Here is a 16,547-nt window from a genome sequence, read left to right on the forward strand (position 1 = left end):
AAAGTTGTATTTTACCCGCGAGTGTGGAATTGAAACAAGAGCAAACGAAAGGATTCTATAGTTGAACCACGAGCGAAGCGAGTGGTTCTAAAACAGAATCCTGAGCGTAGCGAGTGTTTTAACACACGAGAAGTAAAATACATTTGCACCCGTGTGTAACATAAAACTTTTCCCCTCACTATAGCGAGGAAAGTGCAACATCCACAGGCGTTAGATCATCTTCATCAACTGGAATCACTCATTTTTTTACGATACTATAACAAAAAACTCTGGAAATTTTGTACTTTTACGTGAGAAGTTTTTAAGTAAAATTTTTGTTGACAATGTTGACATTTCTGACCTCGTATGAAATGTCAATGATGCGTTTTGAAATTGCATCGACTTAACTTGTGCGTTCAGAATTATATTTAACATAATTATTAAAAAACAAACGTTTATTATGGAATTTTAAGGTTTATGACTTAAAATCATTAAATAAAGCTAAATCTGTCATTTTTTATTAGATTCTCAAACCATTTATTTAATGATAATTTATATTGTAATTTAATATTATGAAATAAATAAATCTAAATCTAAATCTATCGAACGAACCATTAATATGAGCGTTTTACGTTTTGTTTCTGTCAAGCTACTTAAACACGCTCCATCCAAGGTCAAATTACTTTCCCCACTAGTGGATAAAATGCGTTTTTCCCTGCTTGTTTTAAAGGATAAGAGACGGCTTTCCAAGCTAGTGAGGGGAAAAATATATTATTAGGCGCTTTGCTGAAGCAGGTCAGTTCTTTATGCCATCTAGATTAGTTTTTTTTAATAAGATGTGAATACAGACGACATCGTCGTGAATTGGGCTTAAAGGGTTTCAATGTTGCTGCGGACATATTATGTAAACGGTTTAAGTAGAGCCTGTATGAACGAAACTCATCCACCAGACAATGAATATTTGTGCGTTTTTGTTTAATTCAATTATTGACATTTTAAAATTGTGGATATTACACAGATGTTTATTTTTATGTTAGTTCCAAGTTGTTTTATTTTTCCCGAAGTAAACCAACTTATACAGGAGGAATTTTGTACACCACACAAAATTAGCATTTTCGACTGATTCCAAACAAAGTCCATATGTACTTCACCTAACCCAAGTTTGTTTTGTGTTTTTATTTAGACCGCTAAAATGTGATAAAAAAATACCTTTTGGCATTAGGCAACGTATACAAAATTGCAAATTGTTAGTTCAATCTCAGTCCTATAATACTTAAGCGAGGTTTAGACTAGCAAGAACTTGCATGCAATTTACGTTACATTGCCGACTACTAAGGTAAACTGCATTCAAAATGTTTATCAGATAACGCAATGTAATGAGAATTGCATGCAAGTTCTTGCTAGTCTAAACCTCGCTTTACGTTCACCAAGATATAGGTACATAATATGCTCCCGGCAGCTTTGAAAACGAAGCGAGTCGAAGGAAAGCCGAAGTATCGCGAGAATGCAGGTCAATAGGCGGAAAACCTTTGCTAGCACCCGTATACCCTTCACCGCGCAAACACGGACCAAAACCTGCCGCACCATGACTGACCACTGACTGACCAACATAACATAACACACATTGTATGTAGTATGTACCCGTAACACATGGTACCGACTTTGTGATAAACCTTTGCAACGAATCTATCTATCGAGTATCGAGTTTTGGGTCAAGATCAAGAATCTGTATCAACGGCACACATGTGTTTCAGTTTACCTACTCACATGATTGCGTCATTGGCAAACAAACCGGTGTTTGTTTTCCCTTCCTGCGTTATTAAATTCCGACCAGTTTCAGTTTCATGACAAATAAAGGGAAAAAATTGTGTTTCTTAACAAATATATAGGTACTTACTTGCAGAGTTCTAACGAAGTACTTAAGTAAGAAAAAATTAATCTTAAAAACAAAGTAAAACCGACTGCAGACGGGAAAAAATAAAATATTATCTTGTAATAGCAAACTGATACGTTTGAAGTCGGTGCCAAGCCAAATCTTAAAAGCGTCAAGTTGCCGTCAAACCGAATACCAACCCTGGTACTTAGGTATAGTTTGATAAGAACAAAAGAACCAGTATTGTAACTATTTAGCTTGGCACCGACTTCAACGTATCAGTTTGCTAGCGCATATAAAACGAGATAGTATTTTATTTTCTCCCGTTTGAAGTCGGTTTTACTTTTTTTTAAAGATTAATTTTATTTTTCCATTTTTAGTGTTTCTTCATCTGTCTGACCAAATTGTCACTAAACATTTTTGCACTTCGGATAAGTTTCAAGTTTCAAGGTCTGGATCTAAGCTATCAAGATTTGAGGAGTTGGACCTCATGGAACCCATCATCAAAACTAGACCTTAACACAAATGTTCCTTCAGAACTTACTTGTGCTTAACAAATATAACGAAGAGGACTTAAATCGCCAAAATTTTAATATGCGTTGTTAAAGAGTCCCGTTCTGGTCATCATCAGTAGTTCCACTTCATCAAATAGTACTGTTTTGGATGAAAGTGCTTAGTTTGTTAATGAAAATACTAAAACCGTGCCTATGTATGCCTATAAGATTTGAGGAGTTCCCTGGATTCCTAATGAATCCCATCATCAGAACTGGGTTTTGACAAAAACGGGACGAACTTGGGACTATACATCTTCAAACAAAAAAACAATTTTCCAAATCGGTTCACCAATGACGGAGTTATGAGGTTACATACATACAAAAAAATACGGTCGAATTGATAACCTCCTCCTTTCTTGAAGTAGGTTAAAAAGAAGTGCGATTGTAAAAATTATTATACATACATGAGAAGAGCACGCAACTCCGCGCATCTACCTGTGCCGGCTGCATTATGCATGAAAGTGCACTAGAAAAACAACCAGTTATAGTGAACTAAATCGTTGGCTGCGCTGGTAGGTCGGTCACTGCTTCCACGCTAGCGGCTGCGGCGGCGGCGACGCGGAGTCGCCGTGACGCTTCGGTCTCTCACACGCATGCAAACTGGCGGCTACTCAACACACTACTCACTACTCAGTCACACAGCAACCGGCGCTGCGAGTACCGATACCGATGTTCCACCGCCGCGTTTAATCCACCGACGAATAAAAACAAACCGCACAATGCCAAATGAATGAACATCGGCATCCGTATGCAATGGGACGTTTTACAAAAATGAGAGTGCAGTGAATTGGTTTCGATTCGGCAGTGTTGTTAAAAATTGTTTAGTTTTAGGTGAGTTTGTTTGGATGTGATAACAGCATCTCGGCCCAGGGAAAATGCTAATGTAGAGGGACTGCCAAACTTATGCTTATCAATACATACTTTAAAACGCTGAAAATACAAATATGAACAGTTAGTAAATTGAATTGAGCGAAGCTTAGCAAAGCAAGCCACTGTAAAAAGACTGTAAAAGCAATAAGTATATTAATTATAATACATCACATCAAATGGAAAAAAGGATAAGCAAGCGGCAAATTAGCTACCTAATATTCGGTATTTCTCAAACAAAACTACAAATCCGGTTAAACGCGCTGATTGTTAAAAAAACTTCATGTGTCCGTGTCCGTTCGAATAGTTTTGACACTTGTAACACAATAGTTATTTACAATACAAGTGCGGAAGAGAGGAAACTCGAAACGAGTGGCGATAAATTAAGACACGACCGTAGGGAGTGTTTTAAATCGACACGAGTTGCGAATTACCTATTCGCACGTGTATCGTACAACGTTTTACAGTACATATGGCCCTTTAAACTTTCGACATATGCACGAAAAGTGCTCTTTACGCACTAGTGCGAGAAAGTAGCACCATATGTACTGTAAAATAAATAGGTAGCATGATTAAAAGCTGTTGTAATTTCGCTATAAGTATTCAATAGTCATATGGCGATGGTTTACAGTTAGGCCCGCTTCCGGAGAGAACTGAACAGCTGATTTTCCCACTATTGAATCATTAAACCATGACACGAGAAGATACCTACCTGTCACCTCAATCAGGTAGGTCGGATTCTCATCAGTATCACTAACTTACACCTATTGTCAACAATAGATTGTCTGCCCCCTTCCAAGAAAGCAACATCTAGTTTCGACAAAGGGCACGAGTTAAGTAGGTTGTTGCAATTCCTCCTGACCTGATATCCAACATCTCTGTTGATAATTGCGTGGACTTTGAATTTTGAGTGTTGACGTAAATAAACTAATTTTGTATGAAGAAGGTATATTTAACTACCGATATTATACAAATTAATCAAATCATCGTTTTAGACAAGATTTTTATTTGTTATTTTAGTACATGCTTAAAATGAGGGGCCGATTAAGTATGCTTGCGTTAATGTTGTTAATAATTATTACTTATAGGGTGTATTTAATTGAATACCTACTTAAATGATTCTCCAAACGTACAGAGTCAAAACATACTGGGTACGTTACGTACTCAACACTCGCGATGTTTTTCATGTGCAAATATACAAGTACGTACTTACGTATTTACAAACTATTTGTTTAGAATACATTTTAATTAGACCTTGACGGTCAAGACAAGGTCTAAGATGAACCACCTTCACCGGAGGGATGCCTTTGAATCTTACTCCACGGGCACAATCATATCATACCCTTGTTGTTGGTTTGTCAGGTTGTATCAAGCAAAGGTTACCTACTTAGTTACCTAATTATAATTTTAGGGTATACTTCATCACTTAGACCGGTATACAAATATTCGCGACAATGGCTTTTAAAAAATCCTTTTTAAAAAACTGAATCACTTCCATAGATAGTTAAGCACGGTATGTCGTATTGAGAAAGAAGTAAATTTTGCAATCTCGTCAAACTGACGTTAACGACTGACTGACGCAGATTGTTTATTTAATTCGCTAATCACGACTGGCGTTGTAGACATCTACCTATTCATAGGTCCCTAAAATGTATGCAGTCATTGAAAACGGACTAGTATGCAATGCCTTCCTGTTACTCGTAAGTAGGCGCGGTAACGTCGTTCAACAGCCAGTCATCAATCTGTAGGTATGACTATTGACTAGGTATATACTAAGCTGAGACAGTTGATTTAAATAAACTTTAAAATGAGAACTTACTTCAATAGTACCTTAGTACCTATACTATCTATAAGTACTTACAATGAGATGAGATTCTCTCATATTTGCAATGAAGTTCTTTGAAACAAAAAGTTATCGATATTCAAAAACAAATAGATTGACATTGTTTGTGATTCTATCAATAGCTATGGTATTAACTAGGTAACTACTTTGTCATCACTGTTTACGAAGCAAAGATTTTCCTCAGATTAATTTAATTCATATTCATTTAACAGCATCGCCCTACCTATAGAAATAATTCCTATTCATATGATGGGCCATTTTAAGGTGGCTATGGGCTATTCGTGGGATAATATATTTGCCCTTCATGTTAATTATTATTTGCCAAAGGAGCAGAAGCTATCCTTATTCCGCTTATCCCTAAGCATTACGCCAGAAACTATTATAATGTAGGTAGTATAGGTACATATCATGAAATCGCATTTCCCAGACAGGAATTATCCAAATCAAACAAATCTTCTGATTTGCACAAAGCGGGTCAGTCGACACACATGATTCGACATGCGTCTATCATGCGTAACGGACTACGTCGCATATTTTGCTCTTGATAAACAATGAAGAGCGTAGATATAGGTATATATACATATTCGAAGCAGTTAAATTATAGATACTTGCAGTACATTGCCTAATAGATATTCTCTCCTATATTTTCCTGGTCCTTGTATTTTTATTAATAACCAATAATAACGCTCCTAAGAAAAAAAAATGTTATTTGTAAATAAACGTATTTTTTGAAAGCAGAATTTATCCCGGTTGCCAAGGCTCGTTTTCCGACATTTCTCCTCTATTTCGCGTGGTTTTCAGCATCCCCTTTTGTAAGACAATTGCCAGCACTGCGTGAGCTTTCCTCCTTTTACCGAGACCAGGCGGAGCGGAGGTCGCATAGCCAGCATATAGCCAGACGTTATGTTATGTTACGTTAAGGCGGGATTCCACCAGCATTTTTGTACTGAATATTTTGTAACGACAACGCCTTTAGAAACAAACGTCTGGGTAAGCCGCCTCCGCTCAACTTCGACTTAATTGACTGGGCTAATAAATTTTTACAAATTAATTAAGTACATATGTACAATTAGTACATTACCGTGATTCGATAAAGAACCTTAGTCATGAACCCTTTAGTTGTATAAGTAGATGAAGATTGCCTCAAGCGTAACGATAACGATAAGTCAACTTTCAGTTTTCTAAGAAGCGTTCGCTCGCATCGCATCACGTCACGGGTTTATCCCACGGGCCAGCATCCGTCCTACCCTACAAACAAATGTTCGGGCCACGAAATATTGATGACTTAGTTACAAAAAAAGTTATGAAATTGCGGTTAAGTCATTTGTGATAACAAGTAATTATTTAGGTAGGTACATACAAAGTAAGAATGTTGCGATTTTTTAACCCTTAAACAGGCCTGACGCATTTTTTATTTTTACTTTTGATTACCGATTCGGGTAGATAATAGCGTTAAAAGAAAAGTTTAGGGTTCCATTCCATACCTCAAAAGGAAAAAACGGAACCCTTATACGATCACTCGTGCGTCTGTCTGTCTCTCTGTCTGTCACAGCCTATTTTCTCCGAAACTACTGGACCAATTAAGTTGAAATTCGGTATACATATGTAAGTTTGTGACCCAAAGACGGACATGTAACTTAAACAAATGAATATTAAACATGGGGCCAAAAAATAAAGTTTTTCAAACTATAATATCATGTTATATATCAAATGAAAGAGCTCATTGTTAGAATCTCAAATATATTTTTTTAGTTATTTTACGATAAACAGTTTAGAAGTTATTCAAGAAAATAAGCAAAGAATGACCATTCCCCACTTTATCTCCGAAACTACTGGGTCTAAAATTTTGAAAAAAATACACAAAATAGATCAATCACAGGAAAACCCATTAGAAATGTGCAGTCAAGCGTGGGTTGAACTTAATTACTTAGTTTTCGATCCGACCCCTACGGGTTTTTTAAAGACATTTCACTCACGTTTCACATAAAAAATACATTGTTTATCATTAATTCAATAGAAAGAACCCGGTGGCTTTTATATGCAAACTGCCCGTTACCAATGGTGCACCGTGGTACATATAAAGCATACATAGGGACAGACATCCATCCAGACAGCAGGAAGAGACTTTGTTAGGGTTCCGTACCCAAAGGGTACAAACGGGACCCTATTTAAGACTCCGCTGTCCGTCTGTCCGTCTGACCGTCTGTCCGTCTGTCTGTCACCAGGCTGTCTCATGAACCGTGATAGCTAGAAAGTTGAAATTTTCACAGATGATGTATTTCTGTTGCCGCTATAACAACAAATACTAAAAAGTACGGAACCATCGGTGCGCGAGTCCGACTCGCACTTGGCCGGTTTTTTTATACTGTAGTGATACGGCAATGACATTTTCTGGTCGTTGCATTTATTCTGCTCATCAAAAAAAATCATTTGTTAAGTCGTACCTATTGATACACTACCTGTTTAAGGGTTAAATAGTCTTAACTACAGTGTCCTCACTCGCCTTTCTCGGATAGTAACCGCTACGGTGTAAAGGCCGTAACACACCATCGCACCGCACCCATAAGTAAGAACGAGAAAGCGATATCTCTTTCTCGCTCTTACTTATCTCTCGCGCTTGGGTGCGTCGCACAATGACCTTGGTGCGGTGCGATGGTGTGTTATGGCTTTCAGGATTAATTATTAGATTAAATGAGTGCGGAAGGGAGTTACTAAGATTCCTACTGTAGCGTGGCCGCAGCTGCTACATCATCACTACATAGTATAAAACAAAGTCGCTTTCCGCTGTCTGTCCGTCTGTCCCTGTGTATGCTTAAATTTTTAAAACTACGCAACGGATTTTGATGCGGTTTTTTTAATAAATAGAGTGATTCAAGAGGAAGGTTTATATGTATAATTTGTAAAGGTTTTGTGTAAAATAGTTGAACTACCCATGCGAAGCCGGGGCGGGTCGCTATAGTTACAAATATACCCACTTCACTTATATTCGATATGAAGTATCTCCAGTTCCCCAGGAAGTATGTTCAGAGAAACTACAAATTACTATAATATTTAAAATGAATAATAACATGAGAATTACCATCTTATTCTTGTGAATAATAAGGAAGAAGCTTGGCTTGACTAATGTGGACGTTTGTCATCATGATAGACCGCAACGGCCTTTCATATTCAATCTATTTTGAAACAAATACCTACAATGGTCACGTCTTTGATATATTTTATACTTTTAGTTAGTCAAGCTGCACCGAATATTGTTTTATTTTTAAAACGTCTGTTTTTTTCACAAATGCCCACTTTTCTGCACTTCGAAGTTGATTTAATGAATTTAGCTCGAGAACCGTGCAACTTTTACTGAGGTCATGTTAAGTTGTTCCCGTGCCTTTTGGGCTGTGGCCTACCTCCGGTGTTACTGTGGCATGCCATTATTTATTTTCACCTCAGCAGCTCGAACAAGCCTACTTTCGTCACTCCCTGGAGTGACGAAAGTGCGACTCCTCACTCCAGGGAGTGAAACAAAGTAGCTTTTTAATTTAGTGAAGGCCATGAACTGCCACTTCATACTTCTATTATAAATTCGTATTTTTTTTGTTTCTCTGTATTATTCTGTGTAATTCGAAATACATTTTAACCTTTAATATGTTCTCACTATTGAGGTGAAAAATTATATGTGCAACACGAGAGCAAAGTTACTTTACATCTCGTGTTTTTGAGTCCCTCGCTACGCTCAAGATTCTACTCTACTTAGAATCTTTCGCTTTCTCTGGACTCAAAATAAACACTCGCAAGAAAAACCAACTTTCCTCTCTTGTTGCACAAATAACTAGAGACCCCTTGTTTAAACGGCAGACATTAAATTATCTCCATTATTAGATATCAAAGCAGTCGCAAGACGGAGCGGGAATTAGTCAAACTTAATTCCCGTGTAAAAGTAGTTAAGAAAACGTATTAAGTTATATTTAGTAATGCGGTTAAGCACCGCCGCGTGCTTAATTGTTGTTTGTAACAGGTAGTTCGAGTTCAGCTACCTATTCCTATCAACGGGACATCGTTGTCCTTACAATAATAGAGAGCTAGTGCTCTTCGTCATAATGTTACAAACAGACGACTTCGGCATTCACACTGCCATTAGAAGATAGAGAAATGATGCCTAGGATTTAGGAAATTAAGTGTTCTAAACCTTAACCTAATCGGAACCTAATCGCGTATAAAAGCTATAAAATTACCTCCGATGTTGTGCTTCGTGTCTCTAAGAAAAACTAGTTAGAGTTGACATCACATCAACATCTTCTAGCTGTGCAAGTTCTTCTAACTACTTACACGCAGTTCATCTTCTTTAATCCACTTGAATGTTTACATACTCTGGATGTCACTCGGACGACATTAACACTAACAATGTTGGCCATGTTCAGATTTTCAACTATACAGCGATATCTCTATTCCATGTGGATGAGATCCTAAAACTATCGTCCCGATTGAAATCACAGTGTTTTGTTATTTTATCCACGCACATATCGTTAGTGCTCTAAAATGCGTTTAGAATCCGTAGGAAATGACCAGCATTATACAACCAGTTTCACTATGAGAACTTTCTTATCTGTGGTAGTAGGTAAAATCTGTACTTTAATTTTATTACCTTATAGATTTTTGTAAGGTTACGAGTTTAAATTTGGAACCGCTGTCGGAACTCAAGTGGGTCTCTCAGACATAGTATATATATATATAACTCGCGCGGCGGCGCGTCTATAACTACTTGTATATATAAACAAGTAGTTATAGACGCGCCACCGAGCGACCGGGGGAAGAGAAAGAATATTCATATAAAATTTGGGCAGCATAGGATTTTTTCTCTTTTACTCTTATAAATTTCGGTATTTCGCCATCGCCTCCTACCTATGATGGCACCCGGTCGGTGATAAGGACAAAGCATGGCACTGTTTTCTCTTTCCTCTTATAAGAATCGCAATAAGACTATCCTTCTCTATCAAAAAGTGTCAGGGTGTGAGTGCGCCCGTGAGGGACAAAACATAGGTACGCAATGCGACAATATGATTGATCAAGTAGATTTGTAGCCCACCATAAACCATACAAATTTACGGTGGGAAAAAAAAAAGTGAGACAGTGACAAGGACAAACAATAACAGTGCTTTCTCTGCTACTCCTACTGAAAGATACATAAGACTATTACGGTCATTTCCCCCCACCCCTCATGCCCGATCCATTTATACTAGATTCATGTTCTTGACGGAGGATCGAATTGCCACCATTACTGTTGTCATTTGTTTGTTGGTTTTTTTGCTGTTACGAAAGTAGAATTGTGAAAAGTTGTTTGTAACTTACATTTTAGTTGAAAATATGATTAGTTTGTTTCTCTATTTGTTCAAATTTATTTTTTATTGCATTATTTTAATATCTATAGTCTATAGATATTTTACAGGTAGCACTAGTATCAATGCAGGTCATTTCCCTACGGCTTCTGAACCCATCTTAGAGTACGAATGATATGTGTGTAGATAGTGTATGCAACTGTACATAATTAGGCCTTAAAACACTCGTGTGATTCTATTATGAAACTCGCTGACGCTCGTTTCATAAAACCACCATTTCATAATCATAATTATTTGTTTATTCAATAAATAAAAGCTACAAAATAAAAAATCCACAGTATGATTCGCAAGGTCCTCATATATCAAACTTAATCTTTTCTAAAATAAACAATTATTTAATTTTTAATGGAGAAAAGTGGCGTTGTCTTGTGTCGGAGGCCAAGTCCCATTTTGGGTCGCTAAGTAAGTATTTAGGTAGGTAATTTTGGCAAATACACGAAATTAGGAAGATGTAGTTTATGCATTTGATTTACTCTTAGGGTCATGACATCATTCATATAAGATGGCCTGAACCTTGCAAACCTTATTTTATTAAACATACTTACTGTAATACCTTGTCAATACATACTTGACATAGCCTTGTTCGCTCGCAAAAATGTTTACTGCTTCATAGTATTGATTTAGTTAGTTGTACATATTACTTAGGCAGGCTTATACTGTCGTTTGAAACAGAAATCGGTTCCGAATAAAATAGGTACAGCAAATTCTACTAATCTACTTGCAGGCTGGCAGGATGGAGGCAGTGTGCGAGCGTGGCGACGGCGCGTGCGCCGCGCGAGCTCTCTCCGCTGCGCTGCACGCGCTACACCTCTACTGCGCGACCATCTCCGCCGCGCTCATATGCTGCTGCGCGAAGCCATCACAATCACAACATAGGTAGGTTAGACACTATAGGATCCGTCGAGACACGAGCAACTTTGTTCCGCCGGTCTTATGCAGCTGCTGGTATTACGGTATACCAAATGCTGCTGCACAAGCTCATAAAACACAGGTAAAACACTTTAGGCTGGACCCGTGAGTAATACACGAATTAGTATCCGGTCATACATGTTGCGACAACTAATAGCTCTCCTTGCCCCTCTTGCTTTTAGCGGTGTTGGCTGACGCCCACGTCGCCCATCCTGCTGTCACTTTACTTTATACCTTATGCTAGTTGTCCATGCTGCTGTGCGGCCTGTGCATGCCAACGCCAACAGTACTTGTCAGGCTGGACTTGTTCTTGGCAACCACGTTATTTTACTTATTTTATAATTTTCCAATAAAGTTGACTTACGTACAGCAGGAACCCCAAACGATGGCGAGGCCAGAACGTGCGAGGTGCTGCAAGTTTGGTGCTGGGTGTTGCGATGATCCTTGGAGCAGCAGCCGCGGGGCTGAGGCCTAGCCTCGTAGTCCCGCTTACTGCTGCCCTCCTCGCCCCTCTAGCCTGGCTCTCCGCTGCGGGTAAGTGACATATACTTAAATTTTTGTAACAACTTCTATAATTTAACATTGTAATAGGTAACTTATGCACAAATAATTTATAACATTCCTTGTGTACCCCGTGTGGATGTATGTACGAGTAAGCAACCTGCCCGTGCATACATATACATGGATGAATGAATATAGATACACTTCAAGTTACTGATAAGTTTGTTAATTAATGATAACTTTGTTTTCCGCTTACTGCTCCTACACTAGCTACTTTAGATTAGAAATTATTTAATTAAGGTAGGGCACTCAAGGTCTATTAACACATTGCTTATTATTACATCATTTTTGTATATGACTGTTTGTTGCCTAAATAAAAAAATAAAAAAATATATATATACATTCATTACAACCACATCTCTCTTTTCATCTGCGTGGGAGTCATTAAAATCTAACGCTGTTACCTACTTTACTGATTTTGAAGTTTTTGATCGATTGTAAATAGTTTGTAGCAATGAGGATGTTCAGGATTAATATGAAATAAAAGTGGGTACGGAAACCAAAAGGAAACCGTGGGCCAAAGAGGAACTTGTTAGTCCGGCTTATTTCCCTAACAAATTCCAAAAGTATTTTTCTAAAATAATGGAATGCTGGAAAATGGGACGGAAAAGTGAGGGAAAGGGGGAAGCATCTGCTTGACAAGTTATTTCCATTTCTATTTTTTTTCTTACCCACATACATAAACTACATGCAAGCCAAGTTTCCCGCTTTCTTCCGGTGGGACCTGTACTTTGAGTTATTTTTAAGAACATCTGTAATACCATGGTTGCAACGAATAACACTTGCGTCTTATGTGGCCGAACACTCGCAAACGCGAAGCGAAGCGGCACGGCTAGGCGCGGCGGGCCCAAAAGACGTTCGCGTTCGCAACGAGATCGTCCACGTAGGACACTTCTATATATAGGTATCAAAGGATTCCGCTTTGCGTTCGCGTGTTGTTCACCTATGTAGTACGCTGCGTGATAAATAATTATTATTATGACTTAGTCATAATGACTTTATATACATATATGTATACACCAAAAATGTATTTAATCAGTAAGATTTGTCATATCGAAGCGAATAGGATATTATGGTGGAAATGTTCAACACACAACACAACGAGTAAGTCACCCGGAGTCGCGAGGTCAAATCTCACCCGAGACAATGAATTTTTCCACTATCCTTTATTTCTATTATATTGAAATTGTTACATTATATAATGAATGACACTTTCATTTCACCATAGCCCTCCACGTGGTGCTCTGGACCCGGCGATCGGCAGCTTCCTTACTCTACCTCACCATATACTGGTTCCTCACAGCAGTTTCCACGGCAGCTGTCATATGGCAACAACTCGAGACGGGACTCGCGCCAAACCAAATAGAAATCTATATCCATGCAGTCACCTTCCTCATGGTGATTATAATGGCTGGAGTTGACTGCGTTTGTTTTTATGACGAGGTATGTGTTACAAGATATACCTTGGCGTCTATTCTCAATTGCTAAAGAAGGTACTTCAAACGAATAAATTGGCTCCTTGCTGATATATTAGTACCAAAAAAAAACAAATGAGAGCCAAAAAACGCAAAAACAAATGAGTGAAATGAGAGCCAAGTTCAATACTTATATCAAAGAGGATATAATAAGATAGAGCGGTACTGTCATAGTAAATTTTGTAATTACTGTAAATTCACTGCCATCTATATATACTTTAAAACTAAAAATGAAGATTTATAAAAATACGTTCAAATGTATTTAAATATGGATAAATGATTTTTTTATTAGCATTAATTATTTTTATATGATTTTGACCCATGCTCTTCAACGGATATGCGTTAAAATTATAAATAATAAACGAAACCGTCAACGCCCTCTATACGAGAGTAGGCCAAAACTAGTGGCGCTATCTGATCGAGAATAAAATTTTCGTGATTTTCGTTTTTTCCTTAGACCGTATCCATCTGTGTGTCGTTGTTGACTCGCCGAAAATAATTGATATCTATATGAGTGCTGCTCTGTTTAGAAAATCCTGAAATTATAAAGAATTTGACTTGGGTAGTTTTACCAACAAACCAAATTTTAGAAAAGTAAAATATACCTTAATAATATAATATTTATTTATTAATTATTATTTATTTTATACCTAATAGCCTAAAATTAAGAAAAATAAATCTTATACGTAAAAACTAGCCAAGACAATCCTTTATAATTTCAAGATTTTCTACACAGCACAGAACTTGGCACCCATATGGGGCATTTTATATGAAAGGGGACCTTATTGTCGATGGCGCTTACGCCGCACAGCGTCACGCGGCATTGTATTTATAACGGAGCATCGTTAATAACGGCGTAAGCGCCTACCAAATATAGATATCAACTATTTTGTCGGCCAGTCAACAACGACACATGTATTGAACTTAGTTCTCATCTCACATTTATGTTTTTGTTGGGATATCATTACTATCATTAGTCATTACTTTTTGTACAGAAATAACTAGCATTCATCATGGGTACATTGTAATTTGTAAAATTACTCTATTTTCCTACGCTTACGCAAAGGAAAAAAACTGAACCCTTATAGGATCACTTTGTTGTCCGTCCGTTCGTCTGTCTGTCAAGACCCTTTATCTCGAAACGGATGGAGGTATCGAGTTGATATTAAAACCACTCAGGTCTACATGCCTCTTATACCCGTACTACCCGTAGTTCTAAGTTAACGTAAGAAAAAGATACGGCCGTTTATGCCGCGAAAAACGTATATTTCGACACTCAAGGGAATCAAATAGGGTAAGGTTAACTTTACGGTTAAAATTTGGCAAGTAATACTGTCTTACAGGGAAAAATCTGAAAACCATAATCTAGAAAAAAAAAAAAAGTTACTTTTGTACGGAACCCCTGGGTGAGCGAGCTTGACTCGCACTTGGCCGGTTTTATTGTGCTATTTTCTTCTTTAAAATATTAGTGCTTTTTCCCAGTGCATTAATTTAATGTGAGTGAGTGAATTTAAAATATTAATGATTTTCTCCTCACGAAAACCTTAAAAAAAAACAATAAAAACTACATACACATTATCACAGCGAACTCACAATGGTCTTAAGCGCCATAGAGCCTACTGGGGCTTAAGTCCTTTATGCCATTCCATTCCAGTCATTTTGAACATCTTAAAAAAAACTAAACGAAAAAAAACTACCTATCTATCTAGGCATGTAGGTAATAATTACTTTTTCATGTAGATAAGGGTTAAATAAGAAAATTAACTTTTATAGCCCTTAACTTTTGGATATGTCTACAGAAAAGACGTGAACACAGTTTTGAGTTGGACCCAAGTGCGACCTCCAGATGAGAACATCCGGACATACGAAAGCAGTTTTGCCCAAACTGAAAAGGAGACACTCGCTAATGTTTGGCCAATTGGCTGATGAACATGGAGTCACGTCGTTCATTGCATTTCGCATGTATGCTATTTGGCATTATTAAGTCATTGACACCCCAATATTTATCTAAAAATTGCAATTTTCTCAGCGGCATGTTAGAGAAGCTACTCGTCTTATCTGCCCACGGCACAATACAACTGCATTTCGTGGTAGTTTTAGATATTCTGCCACGAAATGCTGGAACAAGATACCGCCGCCCATAAGAAACACACATTCCATTTTGTCTTTCAAAGTAGAATACAAAAAGTATATTCTGAATTTGCAGAAATCTGCTCAAAGAGTGGATCACTTGTAAGTGCCAACCTTTACTCTAATAAGTCTTACAAATATTATTATATATTAATATATACTTAATAAGTCAAATTGAAATAGGTACCTAATATTTATTTGTAATATCTGTTCTGATCTCAATTTAGTTTAACCAATGCTAGTTAAGTTTACGTGCTGACGCGATCGCTTGGACAGGTCTCCACGGAAGACCAGCGTCAAGATACCTGAAAGGTAACTTGACATCAAGCTGAGGGGAGACCTTTTCAGTGACGTTTATGTTTTATATTAATAAAAGTGTATTACATTTTAACAATACTGTAAGCGTCCTGAATAAATTTATTTTCTTTCTTTCTTTCTTTCAATTATCAAAAATTTTCAGTGTTTAGATTTTTTCCTTTGTATGTATACGCCTAATAGTCTACCTTCATGCCAAACATCAAGTCTTAATTAATCTAATATTTTTTTTATCAATATATGATTTTTTTTCATTCAATCAATCAATCAATTTATTTTGCTATAATAAGGGTTGGTTTACAGGTGTTATTACAATAAGTATTTTTATGTACACTCCTTAATTAGCCATAATCTATAGCATGCAAAATATTCACAATTATTTACATATGTACAAATACAATTAAATTTAAACTTAATTAAAAAATGAATAATATTATGAGCCCATTTATAAATATTTCTAACCTTATTGCATTATAATATACATTAATATAGCAAAAAATCATTCAATTTATAAAATCTGCGTTCTAAAAGCCACTCACGTATTTTTTTATTAAATTGGTTATCGGGCACTTCTTTAAGCTGTTGTGGTATTTTATTATATATGTTTACACACATCACCGTACAATTCTTCTTAAATCGGCTTGTTTTTTGTTGTTT

The 16,547-nt window shown here is 37.1% G+C and overlaps 1 protein-coding gene across 1 annotated transcript in view; it reads left to right on the forward strand.

Moving 5' to 3' along the window:
• Positions 1–2,812: 2,812 nt before the first annotated feature.
• The window catches only part of LOC134742432 (ATP-binding cassette sub-family C member Sur), a 46,647-nt gene continuing 32,912 nt past the window's right edge, over positions 2,813–16,547 (forward strand). The window contains exons 1-4 of the mRNA XM_063675569.1: positions 2,813–3,237; positions 11,225–11,376; positions 11,780–11,943; positions 13,199–13,413. Of these exons, the coding sequence (XP_063531639.1) occupies positions 11,234–11,376; positions 11,780–11,943; positions 13,199–13,413 (522 nt within the window). The 5' untranslated portion in view covers positions 2,813–3,237; positions 11,225–11,233. The remainder of the gene's footprint in view (positions 3,238–11,224; positions 11,377–11,779; positions 11,944–13,198; positions 13,414–16,547) is intronic.

The sequence above is a fragment of the Cydia strobilella genome, chromosome 6 (genome assembly GCF_947568885.1).
Source record: "Cydia strobilella chromosome 6, ilCydStro3.1, whole genome shotgun sequence".
Taxonomy (NCBI): Eukaryota; Metazoa; Arthropoda; class Insecta; order Lepidoptera; family Tortricidae; genus Cydia; species Cydia strobilella.